Here is a 23,985-nt window from a genome sequence, read left to right as displayed (position 1 = left end):
TTGCGGACACCCTGGAAAACCCTGCCCCCAGGCCGAAACCAGGACTAAGTAAGCAACTGCCCTGTGCAACCTCGCGCAGGCGGGGCGGGGAGGAGCAGCCCCGTCCCGGGAAGCCCCGCCCACCGCTCCGCTGCAACCAGTAGCGCCAGCGCCTGGGGGGCGGGGCTGCCGCTCTGATTGGGCACCTCCGGGGGCGGGACCGGGCTGCGAGCGCCCGGCACCGAGTGGTGCGCGAACCCTGGGCGCGCCAAGTTCTGGGTTCCGGACTCGCGGGGTAGGTGTCACGTGGTGGGCACCTAGTCGAGCGCAGGCCGGTGGGTCTCGGACTCTGGCCGTGGCGGCAGCAGCGTGGGGCCTCAGGGTCGCTGGGCTGGTGTGCGGGACCCTGTTCCGGTAGGTGGGCAGCTTCGGGTGCCAGGACCTTGGTGTCCCCGACGCTCTCCGTGTGTGCGCTCTCTTTGTGCGCCTTGCAGCCGAGCTTCCCCCGCAGCACTGAGAAACCGGAAAAGGTGTGGGGCGGGAGGGCGGCAAGGCCGGATGCCCGGTGCCTGGTCACGGGTCGGTGCGGTAGGGGTGGTGGGCTCAGCCTTTGACACAGATGTGGAGGCTTACAGCTGATCAGGTAGCCGCTCCCCACTGAGCCCTTTTCTCGCAGAGCATTTTCAGTTCAAGCGCGCCCTTCACGGGGCTACAGAATGCCCTCAACCGAGCTGCAGGTGGAGTGTTATCACGTAGCCCATTTTACAGATGAGGAAGGTGAGGCTCGACGAGAGGACCCGATTTAGGCGCGACCCTGCAGAGAGCAAAATGGCAGAGCCCGGAATCCAACGGAAGCTCTCCAAGAGTGCGCGCTCTTGCCTTGCATATATGGTCGCGCTGCTTTTGGGAGTGCGAACAACTTCCTGCGGGGGAGCAGCTGCGCCTGTTGTCTGCAATCTGTAACACACACCACCCCCCTCCCCGTGCTAGGAGACAAGCGTTGTACTGTGGGGTTCTTGGCCCCGTGCCCTGTGCTTCCAGGTCCTGGAAGTCAAGTGACCCTTGATCTGCTGAGGCCAGCACGCCACATGTGTCTTTAGTCAAGCAGCTGCCAGACTGGAAACGCCAGTTCAGGTTCTTAGGGAATCATATTTTAAATTTCTTACTTGAGGGAACACGCCCTGGAGGTGGGCAGTCTGTGCTTTAATTCAGCAGGATCACGGAGCGGGCTTTGGAACTAAAAGTAAACTGGAGTTAAGATTCTGACTACATTGTAGGACCTTAGACCACTTAACGCTCTGACTCAGTTTCCTCCTCTGTAAATTGGGCAACACAAAATCTGCGCATGGGACACACAGGTGGCATTCAGCAGGGTCGTTCCCTCAGGAGACTTCTGGCTGGTTCCACTTGTGTGACAAAGGCCCAGGGAAGATTGGGGGCCGTGGGGAGGCTGATGACCTTGGCAAGTAAATTCACTTTCCAGGCCTCTTTCCGTGGAGTTGAGGCGAATATCATGCCATGTGTGAGTGACAATTTCCCCAACAGAAATATCCAGCACTATAATGATAGTCACGGCTGCAGTGGGCTGTGTCCTCCCCGTGGTGCTCAGCCCAGATGCCTGAGTGGTAACAAAGATGGCTGTAAGGTCCCTCCGTTTCTTTTGTAGTAGCTAATAGTTAGGTACTTACTGTGTGCCTTGTGTGCCTGGCACTGTTTTGAGTGCTCATGTATGTCCAGTGCCTTTTAACTCTCCCTGACCACTCTGAACAGTCTTCACTCCCGGGTTTTACATGAGGGGACTGAGAAACAGGTGTCAGTAACTGGGGGGTTGCACGTTAGGAAGTGGAGAGTGGGATTGAACCCGTCAGGCTGGCTTTAGGAGTTTCCTGGGGTGTGGTCTTCACTGTTGGGACATGGGAGGATTGGAGGGGTCCAGCTGGAGAGGTGTCCCCCACCTGCTTTTTGGCACAGGGAGCCTTGATCTCCCCCGGTTGTGTTTCTCTAGTTGTTAGTTTCAGATTTCACAGATGGCTTAAGAAATGGCTTAAGACCAAGATTTCTAGAACACATTTGAAACTTGTGAAATATGCACGGTCAAAGGGAAGAATCTATTCTCCCATCCTGGCTCTCACTGCTTCTGAGTATCATCTCTTGTGTCTCTGCTTTGTTCCCCAAGCTTCAGCCACATGGGCCTGATTTCTGGCCCTCAGCAAGTCAAACTTCTAACCATTTTAGGGCCTTTGCACTAAAGGTGATAAAGGTGAGGGATGATTTAGGAAGGTAAGGTATGTTTGCTCTTACCCTAGATCTCAGAAGCTTGGATCTTTGCCAATTCAGATCTTAGCTCAGACACCTTTCATGGCCTGGCCTAAAGAAGCCCTCCCCTCATTTACTGGCCTCATGGCAGTCACTACCACCTTAGATTATCTTGTATATATTTTTTTAAAGACTTTATTTATTTATTTGACAGAGAGAGAGGTCACAAGTAGGCAGAGAGACAGGCAGAGAGGGGGGGGGAAGCAGGCTCCCTGCTGAGCAGAGAGCCCTATGTGGGGCTCCATCCTAGGATCCTGAGATCATGACCTCAACTGAAGGCAGAGGCTTAACCCTCTGAGCCACCCAGGCACCCTATTTTGTATATTTGTTGTTTACTTTTTTATTAGTCCTCACCTCACAAAAGCAAGGCCTCTGTCTTTCTGACTCACGTATTCTTAGTTCCTTCCTCAGTGCCTGGGACATAGGAGTTGCTCAGTAAATATGTGTTGCAGGAATGAATGAAGTCACTGTAGGCTAATACTAGTAGTAGAGTGGATCTCTTAACTATCAAAAGCTTGTTTTGAATGAAATATAGAATTATTGTATGGTCCAGCAACTCCTCTTTGGGTCTATACGCAGAAGGATTGAAAGCAGGGACTTGGTATCTGTTCAAGTTCGTGGTTGCATCATTGACAGTGACCAAAAGGTGGAAGCAGCCTAATGTCAATAATGGAAAAATGTCTAAAGAAAGTAGTGTGTGGTGTCTGCGGACAGTGGGATATTATCCTGACTTAAAAGGGAGGGAGATGGCATGTGCTACCACATGGATGAACTCTGAAGACCTCACTCTGCATGAAATAAGCCAGACACAAAAGCGTGACTGTTGTGTGATTCCATTTACATGGTCAAATTCATAGCAAGTAGGAGAGGTTACCACCAGCTTGGAGAGAAGGGAATGGAGAGTTGTTTAATAGGTGCACAGAATTGCGGTTTGTGGCGAGGAGAAAGTTGGGGGACAGGTGGTGGTGATGGTTTAATGTCACTGAATTGCACCTAGAAATGGTCAAAATGGCAGAGAATGACAAATGCTATAGTGATTACACTTGTAAGTGGGATTTAAGGAACAAAACGAACAAGCAAAGAAAAAAAAATTAGACTCTTAAATACAGAATAAACTGATCGTTGCCAGAGGGGATGTGAATGGGTGAAATAGGAAAAAAATTAAATATGATTTTTAATTTAAAAATGGTTAAAATGGTAAATGGTATGTGTCTTTTATCAGAGTTCAAAAACAAATGAGGACAAAGTTCAAGGTATGTTATTTTTCAGCCAAACTCCAAATCTCAAGAGAAGATGTGAAGTATTTCTTGCCTAAATATATTAGCTTTTTGGATGCTTTTCCCTCTGCTTTTTAATAGGTACACAGGGTGAGGATCTCTTTCTTGTTTAATCAGCCCGCAGGTTATCAGTAAATCTGGTCAAGTTGACCCATAAATTAGCTATTTACATCCCAGGTCTTCGTCCTTCTTACTGGAATTCAGATCGCCCCAGGACAGAGTAGGTCTAATTGACTTAGTAGACAATAGATTTTATCTGTAGTAGGTATAATTGGCTTAACAGAATCTTGAACTCTGTTGTGGTTTTTTGTTTTGTTTTAAGATTTCCTTTATTTATTTGAGACAGAACAAGCAGAGGGAGAGAGAGAAGCTGGCTTCCCCTGAGCAGGGAGCTGGATGCGGAGTTGAATCCGGATCATGGCCGGAGCCGAAGGCAGACCTATAACCAACTGTAACACTCAGGCGCCCTGAACTCTGGATAAAGAATTAAAACTTCACGATTGGGGCGCCTGGGTGGCAGAGTGGGTTAAGTCTCTGCGTTTGGTTCAGGTCATGATTTCAGGGTCCTGGGATTGAGCCTCGAGCCTCCAGCCCTGCATCGCATTGGGCTCTCCACTCAGCAGGGAGCCTGCTCCCCCATCCCCCTCCCCCTCTGCCTGCCTCTCTGCCTACTTGTGATCTCTGTTAAATAAATAAATAAATAAATAAAATATTTAAAAAAAAATTTTTTTTCACGATTAAACCAAAAGGTTCATCTGGACTCAAGAAAAGGATGGGTTCGGGGTGCCTGGGAGACTCCCGCATTGGGCTCCCTGCTCTTCAGTAGCTAGCTTCTGCCTCCATCCTGCCTGAAATAAAGAAATACAATCTAAAAACAAAAACAAAAAAATAGAGTATGGGCTTAAGAAGGGCGTGGACTAAGTGCTCTGTATTGGTAGAAAACTCCTCCCCCTGGGGTGGGGGGGGTGGAGGGTGGGGGGGGTGGAGGGTGGGGGGGGTCATGTCCCAGCCTGCTGCTCTCCCACAGGGTTTCAGAGGTAACTGACTCAGAATTAGCATCTCCCCTAAGAAAAAGATTTGCAGCCAGAGCTATAGTTTGAGTGTTCTGCCCAAGGGAAGCCAGTGAGCCGGGAGTTGCAGGTGGGGACTTTGTTCCTTGTCCTGAGCAGGGTGCCAGGGATTGCCTTTCCCAGAATGACTAGATCTGACCTGCCTTGGAGGAGGGCTCCACGTGGACTTTAGTTATCTGGCGTTTGAGCAATATCTTCTCTGTGTTGCTTGTCACCTTTCTTAGGCCCGAGTTTTTGTGTCCAGAGAGACCAAGGAGCCAAGCACCGATGGAATCACACGAGGGTTTATTTGACAAGCTTAAGCCTGGACCCAAGTATACCCAACAGAGCCGAGTAGGGACTTGGACCCCAAGCCAGATTCTAGTCAGAGTTTTTAGAAGCAGAGTAGGGGTGGACTCGGCGGTGGGTGAGGACAAAGTGGGTGTTCAGAAGGGCTATCAGGGTCAAGAAGACTGTCAGGATATTGAAGGCCTGGCTACTATCAAGCCAAGGCCGTTTTTCCCTTTAACGAGGCACTAGCATGAAGACAATTGGGAGTTTCCTGGTGGAATGTCACATTCTTGCTATCAAGCGTCCTTGTTAGTGAGATTTGAGTTTAGAAGAAATTTAACTTTATTTACTTTTCCTTCTACCTCAGCCTCCTTCAGTTTTGTTTATGGAGGGGAGGGTGACATTAGGGCTTAAGGAACTGAATAATTTGTTTCTGGAAATTGGGCTATTGAAAAGATAGCTTCTTTGTTGTAAATCTCAAGGACATTTGTAAACCAAGGGAGACTCCTGTCCCGCAAGATTGTGATCTCTGCAAGTCAACCATTTGTTGTTCTTTTAGGGCAGCCAGGGGTGGCCGAGGAATGTCACACATACTACCAAGGGGAGGGGAGGGGGTGGAGAGGGGGTGCAAGGTGCCAGCCTCCGCTTTGCCAAGATGGCTGTACTTATGTCAGGGCTAGACTCGAGGTGGGTACAATCTTGTTTTTCTTGGCCTCCACAACATTCAAATCCTCTTTGAGTAATCCATATTTAGAAGAAACTTGGTCTTCGAGATTCTAGAACCAGAATGCCTGTTTTGGCTCTTGTGCTTTTTTTTTGGGGGGGGGGGTGTTACCACCTGTGGAGGGCATGTGTGTGGGCGGATGCAGAGAGCCTTGGGTTGTCCTGGCCATCCTTGAGTGCAGGGATCATCACAGAGAACGGAGAAAAACAGTGGCAGAGTGCCAAAACCATTTTCCCCATCTCTCCCCCTGGGACAGCAGCATGGCACGTGGCCGGTCACTTCCCAGGCTGCCTGCCTGCCCTTGGCAAGTTAGACCAGATGTTGCTGCAGAAGCATGTGTTACAATGAAGCCGAAGTGCTTGCAGATGGGGCTTGTTCCTAACCCTCTGTGCTGGACTTAAAATCATGGCTGCTTTGAAAGCCCCAGTGAGGAATTTCCCAGTTAATAATTATTGGTAGTTCTTTCTTGCGAGCTCTAGGGAGGTTAAGGGGGATGGATCACTGTGACTTGGGACTTTTGGGCTGTTTTATTTAGTGGGTGTGTTTGTCTAGCAAGTGAGAGTGTGCATGTGGGCTTGCATAGGGAAAGTTACTTCTGCTGCTGCTTGTCAGCAATTCTGGGACACTGGCTTGGGGGGGGTCCCACAGTTCAGTTCTGGTACTAGTTGGAGTTAACGTGGACCCCACAGATTAAGGGCTCAGTCCCACAAGACAGCCCCCCATTTCAGACACCAACCACAAGTAGGTGGTCTCCCCATTACCTGCAGCTTCTGTAGGACTTGGCTACAAATTGGAGGTTCCCACGAGCCCCCTCCCTTCCTTGGATTTAGTCATTGCTAAGACAGCCCGTAGAACTCGGGGAAACATCTGCTTACTTTTACCAGTTCATCATATAGTAAAAAAACAGCATAAAGGAAGGATACAGATAAACAACCAGATAAAAACATACTTAGGTGAGGGGTGGGACAGTCCCACGTGTGACAGCTTCTGTCCCCCTGGAGTTGGGGTGCGCCACCCTCTGGGTACAGGGAAGCCCCCCAGACCCCATGCTTCGGGGATTCTTAGGGAAGCTTCCTCCCCTACACTAGGTTACTCATTAACTCCGTTTCTAAGACCTCTCCCCTCTCTGGAGATTGAGGAGTCTGGATGGAAAATTCCAAGCTTCTGATCCTGCTCGGTCTCTGTGGACCCTCCAGGAGCCCACTTAGAGTCAGCTAAGTAGAACAAAAGGCACTCTTATCACCCAGGAAATCGCAAGGGGTTTAGGAGGAGAGACGGATGTATATTTCTTATTAATTTACAGTACTCTTGGGCGATGGACTCTTGCCTCCTGATTGGCTCTTTCTCAGCCTAGATATTCTCTGGGTTTGTCTCCTCCACTAGGGCCCCCCTGACCCGGCTGTCCACAGTGATCCTGCTCATGCCAGTACCCCGTTCTCATCCCCCATGCCGCTCTCCTCGTTTTAGCTCACTGTGTTAAGTCACCTGTTGGGCTCGCTGCCAGGCAGGGCTCCTGCGTGTTTTGGTCACCACTGTGTGCCCAGTAACAACCCTGTGACTGCCTCCAGGAAGGTTCTCAGTAAGTAGCCAGCGAATGAGTGTCCTGAAATGACAGCTTAGCAAACTGATGGAAAAAGCCCTGAAAAGCTGCCAACTATTGGTTAAAGGAAGTTGATTCCTGTCAATATTTAAACGTTCACACTGGCAGGTGTGCCACTGCCCACAAATTGTCGTCCTCTGCAGAAACCTAGGGTACAGAAGCTTGCATTTTCCTCTCAGCTCTTTTAACAGGATGACATTTTCTTTTCTTTTTCTTTTCTTTGTTTTTTAAGATTTTATTTATTTGACACAGAGAGAGAACAAGTAGGCAGAACGGCAGGCAGAGGGAGAGGGAGAAGCAGGCTCTCCATGGAGCAGGGAGCCCAATGCGGGGCTCGATCCCAGGATGATGGGATCATGACCTGAGCCAAAGGCACCCATGGGATGCCATTTTCTGATGAAAAAGACAGACGTGTCAATCTGAGCTGTGGTTTTTACCGGAAGGTGTCTGTTTAAGCAACAGTGTGTGCCTTCACTCATAGTTCCTACAGTAAGAAGTCTTGGGGGCACTCAGAATGTGTGTTTGGGGGTTTTGAGCCCATCCTTCATGGCTGAGCTGCTGTGCAGGCCTGGGGCTGAGAGATTTTTTCTTTTCTGAGTCTCATTTTCATTACTTGAAAAATGGCAGGGGGCGGGGCGCCTGCGTGGCTCAGTGGGTTAAAGCCTCTCCCTTCAGCTCAGGTCATGATCTTGGGGTCCTTGGATCAAGCCCCGCCAGCGGGCTTTCTGCTCGGCAGAGAGCCTGCTTCCTCCTCTCTCTCTGCCTGCCTCTCTGCCTACTTGTGATCTCTGTCAAATTAATAAATAAAATCTTTAAAAAAAAGGAAAGAAAAAAAATGGGGAGAATAACATTGAAATCAGCAATTCATTTATTCAGCCATTTGGCAAATATATATGGCCAGGCTGGCATTTTGTGTGGGATTTTATAGAAAGAGTAACACTGAGTTCTTGCCTTCAAGACCCCTGGTTTAGGTGGGGAGCTTCCCCATAACCAGGAAAGGTAGAGTTGGGAAGACGGGTAGCAGGCTCTCTAGGCTGGGGCAGGCCTCAGAGGGAGGGCGGGGAGTTCTCACTACTAAGGGGATCCCCTGCTGACCTCCACACTTTGAGAAGGAACCAGAAGTTCCACGCAGTGGTTGTGCAATAGAAGGCCATCCTGTTGACCAGGACGTGTGAGGGAAAGGCCATAAAACGCGTCAGTCCTTCAGCAACTCGGGAGAACCAGCAGCTTTAATTAAATTTAATGCTGGGAGTGTTTCCATTTTCAGGCAACTTTGAACCAGCGCGACGATGGCAGAAGTCAATGGGACTCGCAAGGATGCTGACCTGTGGTCCTCGCATAATAAAATGCTGGCGCAGCCCCTGAAAGACGGCGACACTGAGGTGAGGCGCCGGGAGTCTTACTTAGGTCTGCTGGTCTACTCCTAAGTAAACCCCACTGAGGACAGCCTTGCGGGTAGCGTAAGAATGCTGTGTGTAGGGGCCGTGGCTGACTGGCCAAAAGTCCCCTGTGGGAGGACGCCTAGGAGGCTCAGCGGGTTAAGTGTACCATTCTTGGTTTCGGCTCAGGTCATGATCTCAGGGTCGTGGGATGGAGCCCTGAGTCCGGCTCTGCGCCAAACATGGAGTGTGCTTCGGATTCTGTCTTCTCCCTCTGCTCCTTGCCCTGGTCGCTCACACACACACTCTAAAATAAATAAGAATTTAAAAATCTTTAAAAGCCTGCTGTGGGGAATAGGCATATTTCTGGGTTTCCACAGAGGGCAGAGCACTGTTCTGGCTATTCCGGAGGAAAGGGCCATTGGAGGAGCCACTGACATCTGACCCTTTCCTTCCAGTTCAGGTATCTAGACACCGAGAAGCATCTTTTAATTTGTGTGGTTTGTTTTTGGTTTTGTTTTGTTTTAAAGATTTTATTTATTTATTTGATAGACAGAGATCACAAGTAGGCAGAGGCAGGGAGAGAGAGAGAAGAGGAAGCAGGCTCCCTGCTGAGCAGCGAGCCTGATGGGGGGCTCGATCCCAGTATCCTTGGATCATGACCTGAGCCAAAGGCAAGGCTTTACCTCACTGAGCCACCCAGGCACTCCTTATTCATGTGTTTTTATAACAGCTTTAGAGGTGAGAGATCATTCGCTTAGCATGTAAGTCACCCACTTAAAGTGCGTATGTTGGTGGTTTTCATATGTTCACAACCAACTTTATTTATTTATTTAAAGATTTTGTTTGTTTATTTATTTATTTATTTATTTGCGAGAACACAAGCAGGAGGAGAGGGAGAAGTGAAGCAGATGCCCTACTGAGCAGGGAGCCCGACGGAGGACTCGATCCCAGGACCCTGAGATCATGACCTTGAGCTGAAGGCAGAGGTTCAACCCACTGAGCCATCCAGGCGCCTCTGCAGTCAATTTTAGAACATTTTTATCCGCCCACAAAGAGAAACCAAAACCCATAAGCAGTACTGTACTGCCCCCCGCCGCCCAAACTCCCCAACCCACAGCCACTGCTGGCCTACTTTCTGCCTCTGGAGGTTTACCAAAGCTACTTTTATCTGAAGGATGAAGAACAAGGAATAAACTTCCGGGAGGGAGAACCTTGGTGAAATGTAGGGATGAAAATAACAAGAGGGTGCAAAATGAAAAATTCAGTGGGATGCTTATTTGAAGGAGCATTTTCTCTTCAGTCATTTTGTTTCCCTTAATTCATTGTCTTCTGTGAATTCCTCCCTGAGTGCTAACATCCAAGGAAGATTTCTTCTCTTCTCTAAGTGCTGTGGGAGTCTTCTCAGCTGGGTTGTTTGGGTTTCGGTTGGCTTCTGTAGGCAAAATATGAATCTGTCCTAGTGTCCCATCTCTTTACTAGGTTATGGCTTTAAAAAAAATTTTATTTATTTATTTATTTGACAGATCACAAGTAGACAGAGAGGCAGGCAGGGGGAAGAGGGAAGCAGGCTCCCCACTGAGCCGAGAGCCTGATGCGGGGCTCCATCCCAGAACCCTGAGATCATGACCTTGAGCTGAAGGCAGAGGCTTAACCCACTGAGTCACCCAGGTGCCCCCGGTTATGGCTTGGATCAGAGCAAAATGCTAACCTGAATCAGCCAGACATTCACCGCTCACCTTCCCTTTTCTCTCATCAGGTTTACGACATCATCAAGAAAGAGAGTAACCGGCAGAGGGTCGGGCTGGAGCTGATCGCCTCAGAGAATTTCGCCAGCCGGGCAGTTTTGGAGGCCCTAGGCTCTTGCTTAAATAACAAGTACTCTGAGGGGTACCCAGGCCAGAGGTATGTGAGTACCATCACAGGCCTGCTTCTGACACAGTGATGGGAACTACTGAGTCAGTCTCAAGCCTACTAAAACAAGGGGATTCCTGTTCCGCTCCTGCTGTAACTCATTTGCAATTCCCAGCACGTGGCAGCGCCCGTGTTCTTGGAGCAGCTGTCCTCGTTGTCTTTAGCAGTCCCTTTGTGGGGCTTTCTAGAATAACAGGCCAGTCCCTAAGGAGTCTGGAGCTGCTGGGCCATTGTTGAGGCTCTAGAGAAAGGTCAGCGCTGTGAGGGGTGTCATGGAAGGTGGCTGTGGCTCTGTGAGTTATGGAGTTTCTGTCAGGGGTGACCGGGAAGCAACACCAGACTCCATCATGGCTGTGTTAGAAATGTTGGATTTGGTCAATTCCTTCCCCCTGGGAACCACAAGAAGTTCTAGTCATTTTTGGTTTTTTATAGTCATCAGCAAAGATGGCGATCACAGAATCTGATGTATGGTTTTTGCATATTTGCATATCTGTGTCCCAGAGCACACGGGAAAAGAAGGGTCCCCCTCAGCCCACTGCCTGCCGCTCAACACCGAGATGCCCCTGAAGCTCTCGGGAGAAGGGCCGAGGTTGAAGACACAGTCTTTTTCCTGCCCTAAATAACTACCTTCTCCTCTGTGCCTTGGAGGGTTCCCCTGGTGTTTTCACAACCAGTAGCTCATGGGATTTCGTGAGAGCCCCAAGGGGGGGCTGTTTTCCACGTGGTACAGATGAGGAGGCCGAGACTCACTGACATTCAGGGACTTCTTTCCAGAGTTTTGTGAGTTATTCTGGTGAAATGAATGAGCCTGAGAGGAGGTTGTAGGGACCCCCAAATTTGTGGCCAAGGGGGACAGTGGTTTGGGTCGCCTGGGTGGCTCAGGACTTGTGGCTGGTGGGTGAAGTGTGGATGGACTCGTGAACGTGAGTCCTTAGCCTGGGGCATTGGTGCTAATTCTAACCCTAACCTGACTGACCCCATCTCATCATTTCATCGAAAACACTTCTGTCTTTGTTGGCAATGGGAGAGATAACAGTGGCCTTCAAATGGAGAGTGAAAGTCAGTGCTGTGGTCTAGGCATCAGGCTGAGCGTGACCACAGTCATGTTCGTGTATCCTGCAGCCTGACTGCAAAGTCAGCCCTCTTACCCCCTTTCCAGATAAGGATCGGACTTGGCAGGTGAAGGAGGCAGCTCCAAGTCCTGTGGTAAAGAGCAGAACCAGGATTGCATGGTCTTTCCAGAGCTCCCTGCCACCTCTGCAGGGATCTGGGGCAAGGCAGGCAGGGGCACTGGGGTCTCATCGTGACCATGAATCCCCATCCTGTGTTTGCTTCCCTGGGAAATGGCTAATTGCCAAGTCCCCTGGCAGCCCTGACCTTCCTGAAAGTCCATCACCCTTCCCCAGTCATGGGTGGCTCTACTTCAAGCTCGGAGGACACCACATCTTTCTTTGGTGACAAAGCAGAGAATGTAACGCTGGAAGGGACCTTCCAAATCCCTCCATGAAGCCCCTCCCAGTTCCCACATTCTGTTGTGGCTGCATTATTCACAATAGCAAGAGCTGGGAGGGGCCCACAAGTCCGTGGGTGGATGAATGGATAAGCAAAACGTGATGATCCATATAACTGACCACCCTTCGGCCTTAAAACAGAAAGAGTTCCTGTCACATGCTACATGGAAGGTGAACCACAAGGTCCTTGTGCTGTGTGCAGTAACCCAGTTTCCAAAGTGCATAATGCCTCATGCCACTGAGAGCTGTCTAGAACCGTCAAGACCATCGTGAGGCGGAGATCGTTGGTTGCTAACAGCTGTGGGGAGGCAGTGGGAGCTGCTGCCTCACGGGTGTCGAGTTTCAGTTTCGCAGGGTGAGAAAGTTCTAGAAGTCTGTTGCACAACACTGGGAATATACTTAGCAGCGTGAGGTACTTAATGCTATTGGACTAGGCTTGAAAAGGGTTAAGATATCAATTCTGTGCTGTGTGTTCTTTACTAGGATGAAAAGAGTATGTGTGTGTGTATGTGTTCTTAAAAGACTTATCTGTTTTTTTTTTTTTTTTTTTTTAAGATTTTATTTATTTGTCAGAGAGAGCGCACAGGTAGGCAGAATGGCAGGTATAGGCAGAGAGAGAAGCAGGCTCCCTGCAGAGCAAACAGCCCAATGTGGGACTCGATCCCAGGACACTGGGATCATGACCTGAGCCGAAGGCAGCCGCTTAACTAAGCCACACAGGCATCCCAAAAGCGAGAGAGAGTGAGTGTGAGCCAGCACGGGGTGGGGGTGGGGGGCAGAGGGAGAGGGAGAAGCAGACGCCCTGCTGAACAGGGAGCCCGATGCCGGGCTTGATCCCATGACCCCAGTATCATGACCTGATCAATCAGGAGTTAGGTGCTCAACTGACTGAGCCGCCCAGGTGCCCCAAAAAGAGATATATATCTAATTTAAAATTTTTAAGGTTTTCTCCAACCACAAGGCATCGTGGTTAAAAATGTCTACTGAGTTGAGTTACTACGATTATTAAAATTCAGAGAAAAAACATACAAATTTCCATACTAATTATTAAACAGCAAGTAAAATTTTATTAGAACTGTTAAAACAGAAAACAGGAGAACCTTTCCTTCCTCACCAGCCCGGAGGAAGCCCCATTCCACATTCTGGCTCTGGGGCTCTGACTGCTCTTGGACCCTGATGCAAGGGCGATCGCATGGTTGTAACTGCCTGATGTCACACTCAGCGTGATGACAAGGACCTCAGGGTTCATCCATGCAGCCTCTGTCGGAATTTCTTGTAGACGAGAAGGTACTCGCTCCGTCATGAAGCCGACTGGGCACGGATGGAAGATGAGTGGCGTGGGGTCTCGGGGGACTCACTGCCCCTCAGCTTTCATTCTTCTGTCCCAGCATGAAGCTTTTTTGGCCTTTCTACAAAGCACAGAGGATCAGGGCCACAGGGGGCCTAAGCCGGCTTTCTCTGCAGGTATTATGGCGGGACCGAGTTCATCGATGAGCTGGAAATCCTCTGTCAAAAGCGAGCGCTGCAGGTCTATGGTCTGGATCCCAAGAGCTGGGGGGTCAATGTCCAGCCCTACTCAGGTAACTGCCACATCCAGACGGGCCTGGGCTGTCCCCTGCTTGCTGGCGTTCATGGAGGGCAGTCCCAAAAAGGACAGCCCCTAAACGGAAGTGAAAAATGGGCCAAGCCCCTACTGGGGCTTAGAGACCCACAGATGGGTCTGTGCATCTCTCTCCATCGCCCTTGGCGCCTCCCAATCCACCCCTCCTGAACACACCTGTCCTGTATTCTTGGGGTTTGCTGCGGGGGAATCTCTGGGGAGCTGGCTGCACAGTGGGGGGCCAGGCCTGTTCTGTCCACTCCTGGTTGACGGCCTAGTGGCCAAGCTCTGGGGGCCTGCTCGGGGCCTCCCAGGACATCCTCTGGCCTGGCCTTCCAGGCTCCCCTGCCAACTTCGCGGTGTACACCGCCCTAGTGGAGCCACACGGGCGCATCATGGGCCTGGACCTGCCCGACGGTGGCCACCTGACCCACGGGTTCATGACAGACAAGAAGAAAATCTCTGCCACGTCCATCTTTTTTGAGTCTATGCCCTATAAGGTAAGTGGGGTCTCTAGGTGGTCCTGTTCTGAGATGCTCCAGGAAGTCCCTGCTTTTGGCTATCTGTCCCCTCCTGCCCTTGGGACTCCTCAGGCATTTGGAGCATGCGGCGGGGGGGCAGCGGAAGCCCAGGGAGGTGGGTTGGGGAGATTTTAGCTGCAGGCTGACCCCCGTGCTCGGGACTCTACCACCCCTCATAGATCTGTCAGTGAACCACAGCCTGTATGAGCCACAGGCGCAGCCTGCAACTTTCACATAGTCACGTGGGGCCTTCGTCATTACAAACAGCTGGGTTGGAACAGCATACAGACGATGCGTGGACTGATGTGTTTAACTTGATCCGGGGATGGGGGCAAAGGCAGTAACCCGCAGACTCAGTTATGGGGAAGCCATTGTGCATGGTGACTCTCCCTTGTGTCCAGAAACCATTTCCTCCTGCCATTTGTTGTCCCATGGGCCATCCCCAGCTAGTTCATGGGTCCCATGAGGTGCAAAGGTTGCAGCACTTCCTTGAGCTTGGCTGAGGGTCAGACACGGGATTTTATTCCTTTAGGGAAAGCAAGCCAGTGTTCCTTCAATTTTGGCATCCTGTGGCCTGTGCTGAGTACCCTTGTCGGCCTTTGGCTCGGTCCTCGTAACTGCATGTGTGCTTTTTGTGTGCAAGTGATGGTTCACTGCTTTTCTTGGAAAGCCCAGGCATTTCTGGCCACAGGTATCCTCGTCAGCCAGCTCTGACCCTGAAGGTGGATTTTGAAACATGACAGTAATGACACAGTGCTCAGCCTTTGCATGTATAACAGAAAAGCCAGTTTCTTTCTTTCGTTCCTTTTTTTTTTTTTTTTAAGATTTTATTTATTTATTTGAGAGAGAGAGAACATGGGGAAGGGGGAAGCAGACTCCCCGCTGAGCAGGGAGCCCAATGTGGAGCTTGATCCCAGGATGCTGGGATCATGCCTGAGCTGGAGGCAGATGCTTAACCGACTGAGCTGCCCAGGCTCCCCTCAAAAGCTGGTTTCTACAGTTTTTTTCACTGTGGAAAAAACAGTGGCAGAGAGGAATCACAGGCTTGTTTTCTGATCTTAGATGAGGCCTCACACAGCCTTACTCTCTAGCCCAATGTCCTTATTAATTAAAGTAGGCTCCATGCCCAGCAGAGCCCATTGTGGGGCTTCAACTCTTGACCCTGAGATCAAGACCTGAGCTGAGATCAAGAATCAGATGCTTAACCCACTGAGCAACCAGCCCCCCTTCTCCCAAGAGTCTCTTGGGTACAGCCTGGAGGTTCAGCGATGGTGGGTCTGCAGGGCTGCGGAGTGGCTGGGAGCTTGGCCAGCTTGGGCAGCAGGAGACACAGCTCACCTGCCAAAGGGGCACCGGCCGTGTGCAGGGAGGAGACACAGACCTGCCTGGCCTCCAGCAGCAGTTGCCACGCCTCACCTCTGCCCCCGAACCTGCCTCCCTGCCCGGCCTCTCAGCGGGCTCTCACCCTCCAGACAACTTTCCTACACATAGCTAGGCATTTCATCTCTGTGGGGAAACAGCACCTCAAACCTTCTGTCCCCCTGTCTCTCCTGTCCAAGTAGTCCCCTCCCTGAAGGTCCTAAGTGACAGAAGAGAGGCCCTTGTCCCATCCCTCTACACCACTCCGGCCCTTCTGCAGTTTCTGACAAATGCCCATGAGTTTTCCTTGGAGCGGAGTTTTCTTTTGTCAAATATTTAGCATTTTCGGGGCGCCTGGGTGGCTCAGTGGGTAAAGCCGCTGCCTTCGGCTCAGGTCATGATCTCAGGGTCCTGGGATCGAGTCCCGCATCGGGCTCTCTGCTCAGCAGGGAGCCTGCTTCCTTCTCTCTCTCTCTGCCTGCCTCTCAGTGTACTTGTAATTTCTCTCTGTCAAATAAATAAATAAAATCTTTAAAAAAAAAATATTTAGCATTTTCTAAAAAAGAAAAAAAATTTTTTAAATCCCTTAAGTTTAAAAAGCAGAATGTGGTAGGGAGAGTAGCAACACATTTTGAAGGGTAGGTAATTATGTCTTTAAAAATTTTTTTAGAATTACGTCTGTTTTTTTCACTGCGGGTCAGCTGTTGATTTTCTGCAAGGTAACAGTTTCTCTGCCAAGTGCAGGTGACTGGAAAGAAGCAGTTCATTCCCTTTGCAACAGAACCACAGCCAGTCCTTCTGCCTGCCTTTCCAGTGAGGTCTTGGTTGCACACAAGCTTCCGTAATGATGTTCACTGGAGAGGGTGGCCACGGGACCCGAGCCTTGAAACCCCCGGGGGCAGGGGCTCGTCCCACCACCTCCTCTCTGGAGAGCTCCCATGCCCCACACCCCTAAAATCTTTGCCTTTGATTTTTACTTCCCCTTGGCACAAATGCTTTAATGCATCTTCAATACGCTGATTTTACTAAGACACGTGTTGCCAAAAAGGGGAAAAAATGTTTGATGTTTCACAGGTACGTGGATCCACAGCCTGTCTGAAATTGATTTCTGTGGGGAGCAGGGAGGTGGGCATCCAGACAACATTTTTCCACGTGGATGTCCTGTGGACCTAGTTCCACGTCTTGGAAGACCAACCGTTCCCTGCAGCATCACTGTTGTCCTCAATCAGATGACCCTCTGTCACTAGGCGTCCTGTTTCTGGGCTCTCTTCTGTTCTTGTCCTTCCACAAACATGTGCTGCCTTAATCACTATAACTTTATGTGTTTTTTAATTTCTCTGAATAATATTTTGTGTGGGGGCACCTAGCTGGCTGAGTTGGTTGACTTTTTTTTTTTTTTAATATTTTATTTATTTATTTGACAGAGAGAGAGAGATCACAAGTAGGCAGAGAGGCAGGCAGAGTGAGAGGGGGGAAGCAGACTCCCCGCCGAGCAGAGAGCCCGATGAGAGGCTTAATCCCAGGACCCTGGGATCATGACCCGAGCCCAAGGCAGAGGCTTTAACCCACTGAGCCACCCAGGTGCCCCAAGCATCTGACTCTTGATTTTGGCTCAGGTCATGATCTCAGAGTTATGAGATCAGGCCCCAGGTGGGGCTCTGTGCTCAGCGGGGAGTCTCCTTCTCTCCCCCACCCAACCTCTCCCCCTGCTCACACACTCACTCTCTCTAAAATAAATAAATCTTTAAAAAAATGTTATGTGTGGAGGTTTTATATAGCTTCGATATTTCATGGCTTTTGAAACTAATGTTGTTAACACTTCATTTCTTACTTTTTGTTGCTTATATGCATAAATGTAACTGATTTTGGGGTTTTGACCAGCATCCAGGGACCCTGCTAAATTCAGTTACTAATTCTAATAGTGTGCCACCAGAAGCTTGGATTTTCCAGGCATGCTGTGATGCTATCTGTGAGTAATGTCAGCTTTTCACATCTTCTGATCTTTGTGTCTTTCTTTCTTTCTCTTGCCTCTTTGTACTTGGACTAGAAGAGCTGTTAGCAGCAGCTTGTCTCTTTCCCAAAGGTAATGGCGTTTCAGCATCCGCATTGCATGGTGCATGTTTGTCGTTCCTCTTTTATTCCATGGTGGCTTTTTAGTTCCTTGTCCTCCCGGGTAGAGCCCTAGGCTAGGAGCTCACTTTTCCTCTGGGACCCCTCAGGGCATCCTGCCCCTGTGAGCGATGCCTGGTTGTCAACACTACTTGTGCAGGCCAGACACACTGGTACCCCATCTCGTCCTTGAGTCCCATCCTGGGACCGCTTTCCTGCATCCGTGGTGGAGGGGAGCAAACAGGTTTTGGGCAGGTGCAGAAAGTCATCTTACCTTGATAGCCTGCTCGAGTTCCAGTGGGAGGGCAGGCCCAGTGTGGCAGAGGACGCTGCCTGAGCCCCCGGTCTCTGTGACATCCCACAGGTGAACCCAGACACTGGCTACATCAACTATGACCAACTGGAGGAAAACGCCCGCCTCTTCCACCCGAAGCTCATTATCGCAGGTGATGAGTGGGGGTTAAAGGAACTGCCTTCCTCAGCAGCTCGCATGCCTCTTAACTTTTTTTGAAAGATTTTATTTATTTGAGAGAGAGACACAGCGAGAGAGGGAACACAAGCAGGGAGAGAGGGAGAGGAAGAAGCAGGCTTCCCGCTGAGCAGAGAGCCCAATGCAGGGCTCAATCCCAGAACTCTGGGATCATGACCTGAGCTGAAGGCAGATGCCCAGCGACTGAGCCACCCAGGCGCCCCTCATGCCTCTTACTAAATGAAGACGTGGAGATGTTCCCTGACTCACTGCTAGTCCCTGTCCGAAGGGCTGGCCTTCTGGGGTTTAAGTAGATTCTTTTCTTTCAGGATAAATATCACTGTTAGAAGCATCTTGAAATGTTAACCCCCGTCTAATTGGTGAAGGTAATAATAATTAGCGGCTGTCCCAACCACTGTGAAGAGGCCTCTGACCTCAAAAGCAGGTCAGAGTGGTGGCCTTTGGCACCAAGATGTTTTGGGGAGGTGGTTTTCCATTTCCGTTCTCAGGGATGTTAGAGGGAGAAATTTCCAGGCTGTCAGATATGCCTATCCAGAGGCCGCTTTGCAGGTCTGCACTTCGGGAGACTCTCGGCTGGCCGTCGTAGGTCTTGACTGTGTCCCCCCTGCTGTCTCAGGAACCAGCTGCTATTCCCGAAACCTGGACTACGCTCGACTGAGGAAGATTGCAGACGAGAATGGGGCGTATCTCATGGCGGACATGGCGCACATTAGCGGGCTGGTGGCAGCTGGTGTGGTGCCCTCACCCTTTGAGCACTGCCACGTGGTGTCCACCACCACCCACAAAACCCTGAGAGGCTGCCGAGCCGGCATGATCTTCTACAGGAAAGGTGGGCTCCAGGGGGTGAGGTACTGGCAGGGTGCTGGTGTTGGCCTTTCTCCTCTGGGGTTCATATTCAGTTTGGGAAGCTAAGAAAACCGGGATCCCTTGAAGGGTTCCTGCAGGAGCTACACAGGAGAGGGCAGTGGCAGGGCTGCAGAGGAGATCTAGAAGCAAGCTTTGAGCACAGCTGTTGCCTCATTCTTTGGGTGGCTGGTGCTGGGGAAAGAGGAAAGGTATTGTGCTGTGGGTCAACTAGTCCTCCCTAGAAGAGGTGAATGGAGGGTGTGCATGGCTGGCCAGGGGCTACGAGAGCCCTCACGGTGCAGCCGTACTTTGGCAAACTTAACGCTGGTAGAGCATGCATTTTGCAGAGGATGACTCACAGTAAACAAACCATAAGACACTGATGTATAAACTACAGTTACCACTGTAGTTCTTTTAGTGAGGATTCTCAGTTGAATGCCTGTAGCCCACAGGTCTAAGAACTCCCTTTATTTTGGGATCCCCACACCTGGGAAAGCCAGGTTCTGATCAGATCATTTGGCCTGTGGTGAGACCAGATACATGCCCACCCACAGAGAAACACAACCCCCCCCCACTCCCCCCACCCCCCCACGATGGAGTCTCTCTCCCCTGCAGTCTCCTTGTCTGGCCCTCTTCCCTGGGGCTGGATATGCCCATGTGCCCAGGAGCCTTCTTAGTGCACTGTTGTCTCTGAGGACCTTTTTCTGTTGTGTCAACAGTTCTGAGGCAGGTAGCCATTCCCACCTGGCTGGGAAGTGTGTTCCTTCCCACGGACCACTGGTGTGTGGCTAGCCTGAGTGACTCCTGCATCTGCCACGTCCACGCTGTGTGATCCTGGGCTCGTTGTCCAGCCTCTCTGTGCCTCATTTCCACACCTCCAGAGTGGGCATCCTAATAAGAGCACCCGTCCCTTCAGACCAGTGCTGGGAGCATTCATTAATTAATTTATGTAAAGTGCCTCAAGCGGTTCATCGCTCCCAAGAAGCTCTGTAAGAGACATTAGTTACTACAGCGCATTAACATTTTTTTCAGAAAGGACTCCCAGGCCCATTAGAGCCGTTATTATATAATTAATATATATCATTATGCAAATGAGTTTTCTCTCCTTCAAAGTCATCATCTGGGAAGACTGCTATCTTGGATGCCTCTTTGAGGAAATGTGCCCGAGGCATAGTCTTTGTTAAAGTCTTGGTGGAGGGAAATTTTTATCCTTTGATTCATCTAGGAAAGGGTGATCAGGACTGCTTTGCAAGCAAGGGGCCCCTGAGCTCTACAGCATGAGGGACCAGGCCTCACCCTAAGGACTAGAGACCAGGCTTGTGCTTAGGGCCCCGCAGCCGCAGCCGGCGTGATTTGGAGTCCCGGTGGGGAGGAAACAGGTGACAGCCCGGCTGATGTTCCCATTCTGCTGTTTTCCTTCATCCAGGAGTGCGCAGCGTGGATCCCAAGACGGGTAAAGAGACTCTGTACAACCTAGAGTCGCTCATCAACTCTGCCGTGTTCCCAGGCCTGCAGGGTGGTCCCCACAACCACGCCATTGCTGGTAAAACGTCCCCAGAGCCACCCCTGAGGCCTCAGGTGGCGCTTGGGGGTAGGGAGCACCCTCATCCATGGCACTGTCCTATTCAGGAAACAGCAGGAAAGGAATTAAACAATTGGGAGGCGACACAGCAGATGGGGTGAGCGGTTAGTGTGCGAACCCTGAGAGGACAAGTCACCTTGTCCTGACATCCCACCCCTAGCACCACTGACTGAGATCTCCCAGTAGGCTGCCAGTGACTTGCTCCTTCTCTGTACAAATGGCTTAAGAGATGTGTGGTGGTCTCAGAGTCGTTCCAGCATCTTCTGTAGAACAGAGTGGTTTGGTAGAGAAGCCCAGGATGAAGACATAGGGCCTCCATTGAGAAGCCCTGGTGTTTCTCAAGAGGGGAGAGGGGATGTGGGGAGGGGGCGGGAGGGTTTCCTGCGGATTTCCCACAGGGTGTTTTCCCAGTCCCCCTTTACGCCTCCAGACCCTGAGTCTGGTTTCTCCAACCTCTGGGTGATGGGATCACCCGCTCTCCAGCCACTCTGGGCCTTTTCTAGTCATTTCCACCAACACTGACAAGTGGCTTCAGGACCCGCACATGGCAATGCTTACTTTGCCTTCTCCTTCACGTCTGTGCCCCCCTTCAGTGGCCCTTGGGATTGAACAAGGGACCAGACAAAGGAGTCTGGATGCCCAGGTAGAACAGGCTGGCACCTCTCCCCTGACCTCTAGTCGGGAGATTTGCATAATTTGGCCCCAGAGCAGAAGCATCTGGGGCAGCTGAGTTCTCGTGTCCATACACTGAGCTTAAAAAGGATGGTAAAATCCATCTTGCAGAACAGCTTCCCTGTGGTAATCATATTAGCACGAAACTTCCATGCTCCTCGAAAAGGAGAGGTCTGCAGGGTTAGACGGGTAGTTGTAGGGTTAAAAATAGATACCATTTGGGGGGCACTGACAAGGAGGCCTGAGTGGAAGCAAGGGGTGTCCTCTGACTCCAGCTAGCTCTGCTTGGACCCCCTGGTCCCTTCCTGCCTTCCTGACGCATCCTCTCCTCCCGCCAGGGGTCGCTGTGGCCCTGAAGCAGGCTCTGACTCCCGAGTTCAGACTTTACCAGCGACAGGTGGTGGCCAACTGCCAGGTGCTGGCGCAGACCCTGATGGAGCTGGGCTACAAAGTGGTAACAGGTACCCTGCTCCTTGGGGTGGTGCTGAAACCTCGGCCCCCAGCTCCTCGGCAATCCTGGGGCGCACTCTTCTCTGGTTCTCTGCACTTCCTTTCTTTCCTTTCTCCTCGGTCCTCCATGTCTGTCAGTAAGAAAGCCCTGGAAATCTCGGGGTTGACTGTAGACCAGACTCCCTCTGGCTACAAACAGCACGTGGCAGCCCAGCGCTGCCCAAGGCTTCACAGGGGTCTCAGGAGAGATGTCTCCACCTTCCTGAGCTCCCAGGCCTGCCCACACCCCTAGTTCACTCTGTTCTGAGGACACAGTGCAGGTGGCAGAAGTAGATAATGGTGACTCGTAAGCCAGAGTTTGTGATAACCTGGTCTGTGCCTGGTGCGGGCAGGGGGCTACAGATGTCACCATATTGAAACTTCGCAATAGCCTGGCGAATTACGGCTTTATTACTTTTTTGTATTTTTTAAAGAGTTTATTCATTTATGCAAAAGAGGTAGTGTGTGTGTATGGGGGAGAGGGGCAGATGCTGAGCAGGGAGCCCGATGTAGGGCTCGATCCCAGGACCCTGATGTCATGACCTGAGCTGAAGTCAGACACTTGACCGACTGAGCCACCCAGGCACCCCTTATCTGTACCGCTTTGATAACAGTGTAAACATTGTCAACCTGGCGGAATTAGGGATAAAATGCAAGGCAGCCCAGCAGAGCCTGGCACTTCCAGTGTGCTCTGCAAAGTCAGCCACTCCTTGCTATCTGAGGCTGCCTTTGAGGGGTTCTTGTAGATGGAGTTCCAGGACACATGGGGAACTCCAAGTGATCTGTCAGAGCCAGTGGGATCTGCCAGTGGCACTGAATAAGCTGTCACTGCCCAGACAAGCTGCCAGGCCCTTGTCCTGTGCCAGGTGCTGGGGCACAGCAGTGGGCTTGGAAAGCCACTGGGGGTTCCCCTTAGCCTGTACCCTTCAGCCCTGGAGCATCTTTTGTTTAGCAGGGGATTAAAGCCTTCCAGCACACATGGTGGGGTGCTCACCTTCCTGACCTCTGCTTGGGCCTCCTTCAGCCTTAACCCTTGCTTCTTAGGAAGAGGGAGACTCCTTCACTTGGCATGGAATCAAGTTTCTCTATTCTTCCATGTCCGACTTGGCTTTCCAGGTGGTTCTGACAACCATTTGATCCTCGTGGATCTCCGTTCCAAAGGCACAGATGGCGGAAGGGCTGAGAAGGTTCTAGAAGCCTGTTCTATTGCCTGTAATAAGAACACCTGTCCAGGTAAGAATCTTCCTGGCCAAATACATTTCTTTTGGCCAAAATTCTAGTTGGTGGTAATTGGGCTCAGGGGACAGACACAAAGGGATTTTGGAGGGGGTACATACATGGGGGCAACATCGTGGCTGTCTCCCAGCCTATTCTTTCCGACGTAGATCAAACCCTCCTGGTGACAGGGAGGGACTGAGACGGGCTGGGATAAGGGAAGCAGGGGCCTCTGGGACAGGCTAGATGTCTCGGGGGGTTGTAAGAATGTGGGTGATGCACCTAACACAGATGCTAGCCTTGCTTTGCATTGCAAGGGCTGACACGGAAAGCAACCTCCTGTTTCAGTACAGTGGCCAAAATGCGCGGCTCTCTCCCTGTGCCTTTGTTCCTGTCTCTGGCATTTCAGTTGGCAGCACTCTGCTTCCTAGAAACAGCTGCCATCCACAGGCCACTTTTTTTGGCTAAGAGTCTTAAATGCACAGTGGTCAGTGGGGAGTCAGGTACGGCCCAGGGACAGAGCCTGTTTATCTTGAAGGTGACAAAAGTGCACTGCGGCCCAGTGGACTGCGTCTGGGGACTCCAGCCCTGACATCGAGAGGACTATTGGAAAAAGAGTTCCAGAAAGTAGCCCAGTTTATTCACCGAGGTGAGGATAAAGGTTTGGAAGTCAGCCACTCCGATCTGCGTCCGGGGTTTCTGATTGGGACCGAGCAATTGAGACCCAGCCGCTGAAGGGCAGTTCATGTTGAGGCGGAGTGTGGGGGACAAAAGATAGTAAGAATCACCTTAAGAAACCGTTTAGTCTGAGAGGGCGGTACACTCGTCCTGCCCCAGGAAGAGGGCACACGAGAATCATTTCTGAGGTCCAGCTTCACACCTACGGCTGCTGGGCACACATCGATAGTTGAGCCTCAGGTGTGTTCTTGGGCCCACTGAGCTGCAGCACAGCACAGTTCTAGAAGCTTGTTCTATTGCTTGTGATCAAAACACCTGTCCAGGTAAGAATCCTTGCTGCTCTTTCCTTCTGTACCTCTCCCATGTTAAATTTCTTAGGCCAAA

The 23,985-nt window shown here is 50.9% G+C and overlaps 1 protein-coding gene across 2 annotated transcripts in view; it reads left to right on the top strand.

The window, feature by feature from the left end:
• The first annotated feature begins 181 nt into the window (after nucleotides 1-181).
• SHMT1 (serine hydroxymethyltransferase 1) overlaps nucleotides 182-23,985 on the top strand; it is a 24,991-nt gene continuing 1,187 nt past the window's right edge. Inside the window, exons 1-11 of one of the 2 annotated variants that reach the window (XM_004776535.3) lie at nucleotides 182-274; nucleotides 8,504-8,618; nucleotides 10,375-10,520; nucleotides 13,505-13,620; nucleotides 13,980-14,140; nucleotides 17,994-18,075; nucleotides 18,736-18,948; nucleotides 20,392-20,508; nucleotides 21,558-21,680; nucleotides 22,825-22,941; nucleotides 23,462-23,572. In XM_004776535.3, the coding sequence (XP_004776592.1) occupies nucleotides 8,526-8,618; nucleotides 10,375-10,520; nucleotides 13,505-13,620; nucleotides 13,980-14,140; nucleotides 17,994-18,075; nucleotides 18,736-18,948; nucleotides 20,392-20,508; nucleotides 21,558-21,680; nucleotides 22,825-22,941; nucleotides 23,462-23,572 (1,279 nt within the window). In that variant the 5' untranslated portion in view covers nucleotides 182-274; nucleotides 8,504-8,525. Of the gene's footprint in view, nucleotides 394-8,503; nucleotides 8,619-10,374; nucleotides 10,521-13,504; nucleotides 13,621-13,979; nucleotides 14,141-17,993; nucleotides 18,076-18,735; nucleotides 18,949-20,391; nucleotides 20,509-21,557; nucleotides 21,681-22,824; nucleotides 22,942-23,461; nucleotides 23,573-23,985 lie in introns of both variants that reach the window. The other variant, XM_004776534.3, reaches the window with a different exon arrangement.

The sequence above is a fragment of the Mustela putorius genome, unplaced genomic scaffold (genome assembly GCF_011764305.1).
Source record: "Mustela putorius furo isolate JIRA1106 unplaced genomic scaffold, ASM1176430v1.1 tig00000731_pilon_pilon_pilon, whole genome shotgun sequence".
NCBI classification, from domain to species: domain Eukaryota; kingdom Metazoa; phylum Chordata; class Mammalia; order Carnivora; family Mustelidae; genus Mustela; species Mustela putorius.
The sequence above is the reverse complement of the archived record's forward strand: the minus strand, read 5'-3'. Positions and strand labels throughout refer to the sequence as shown.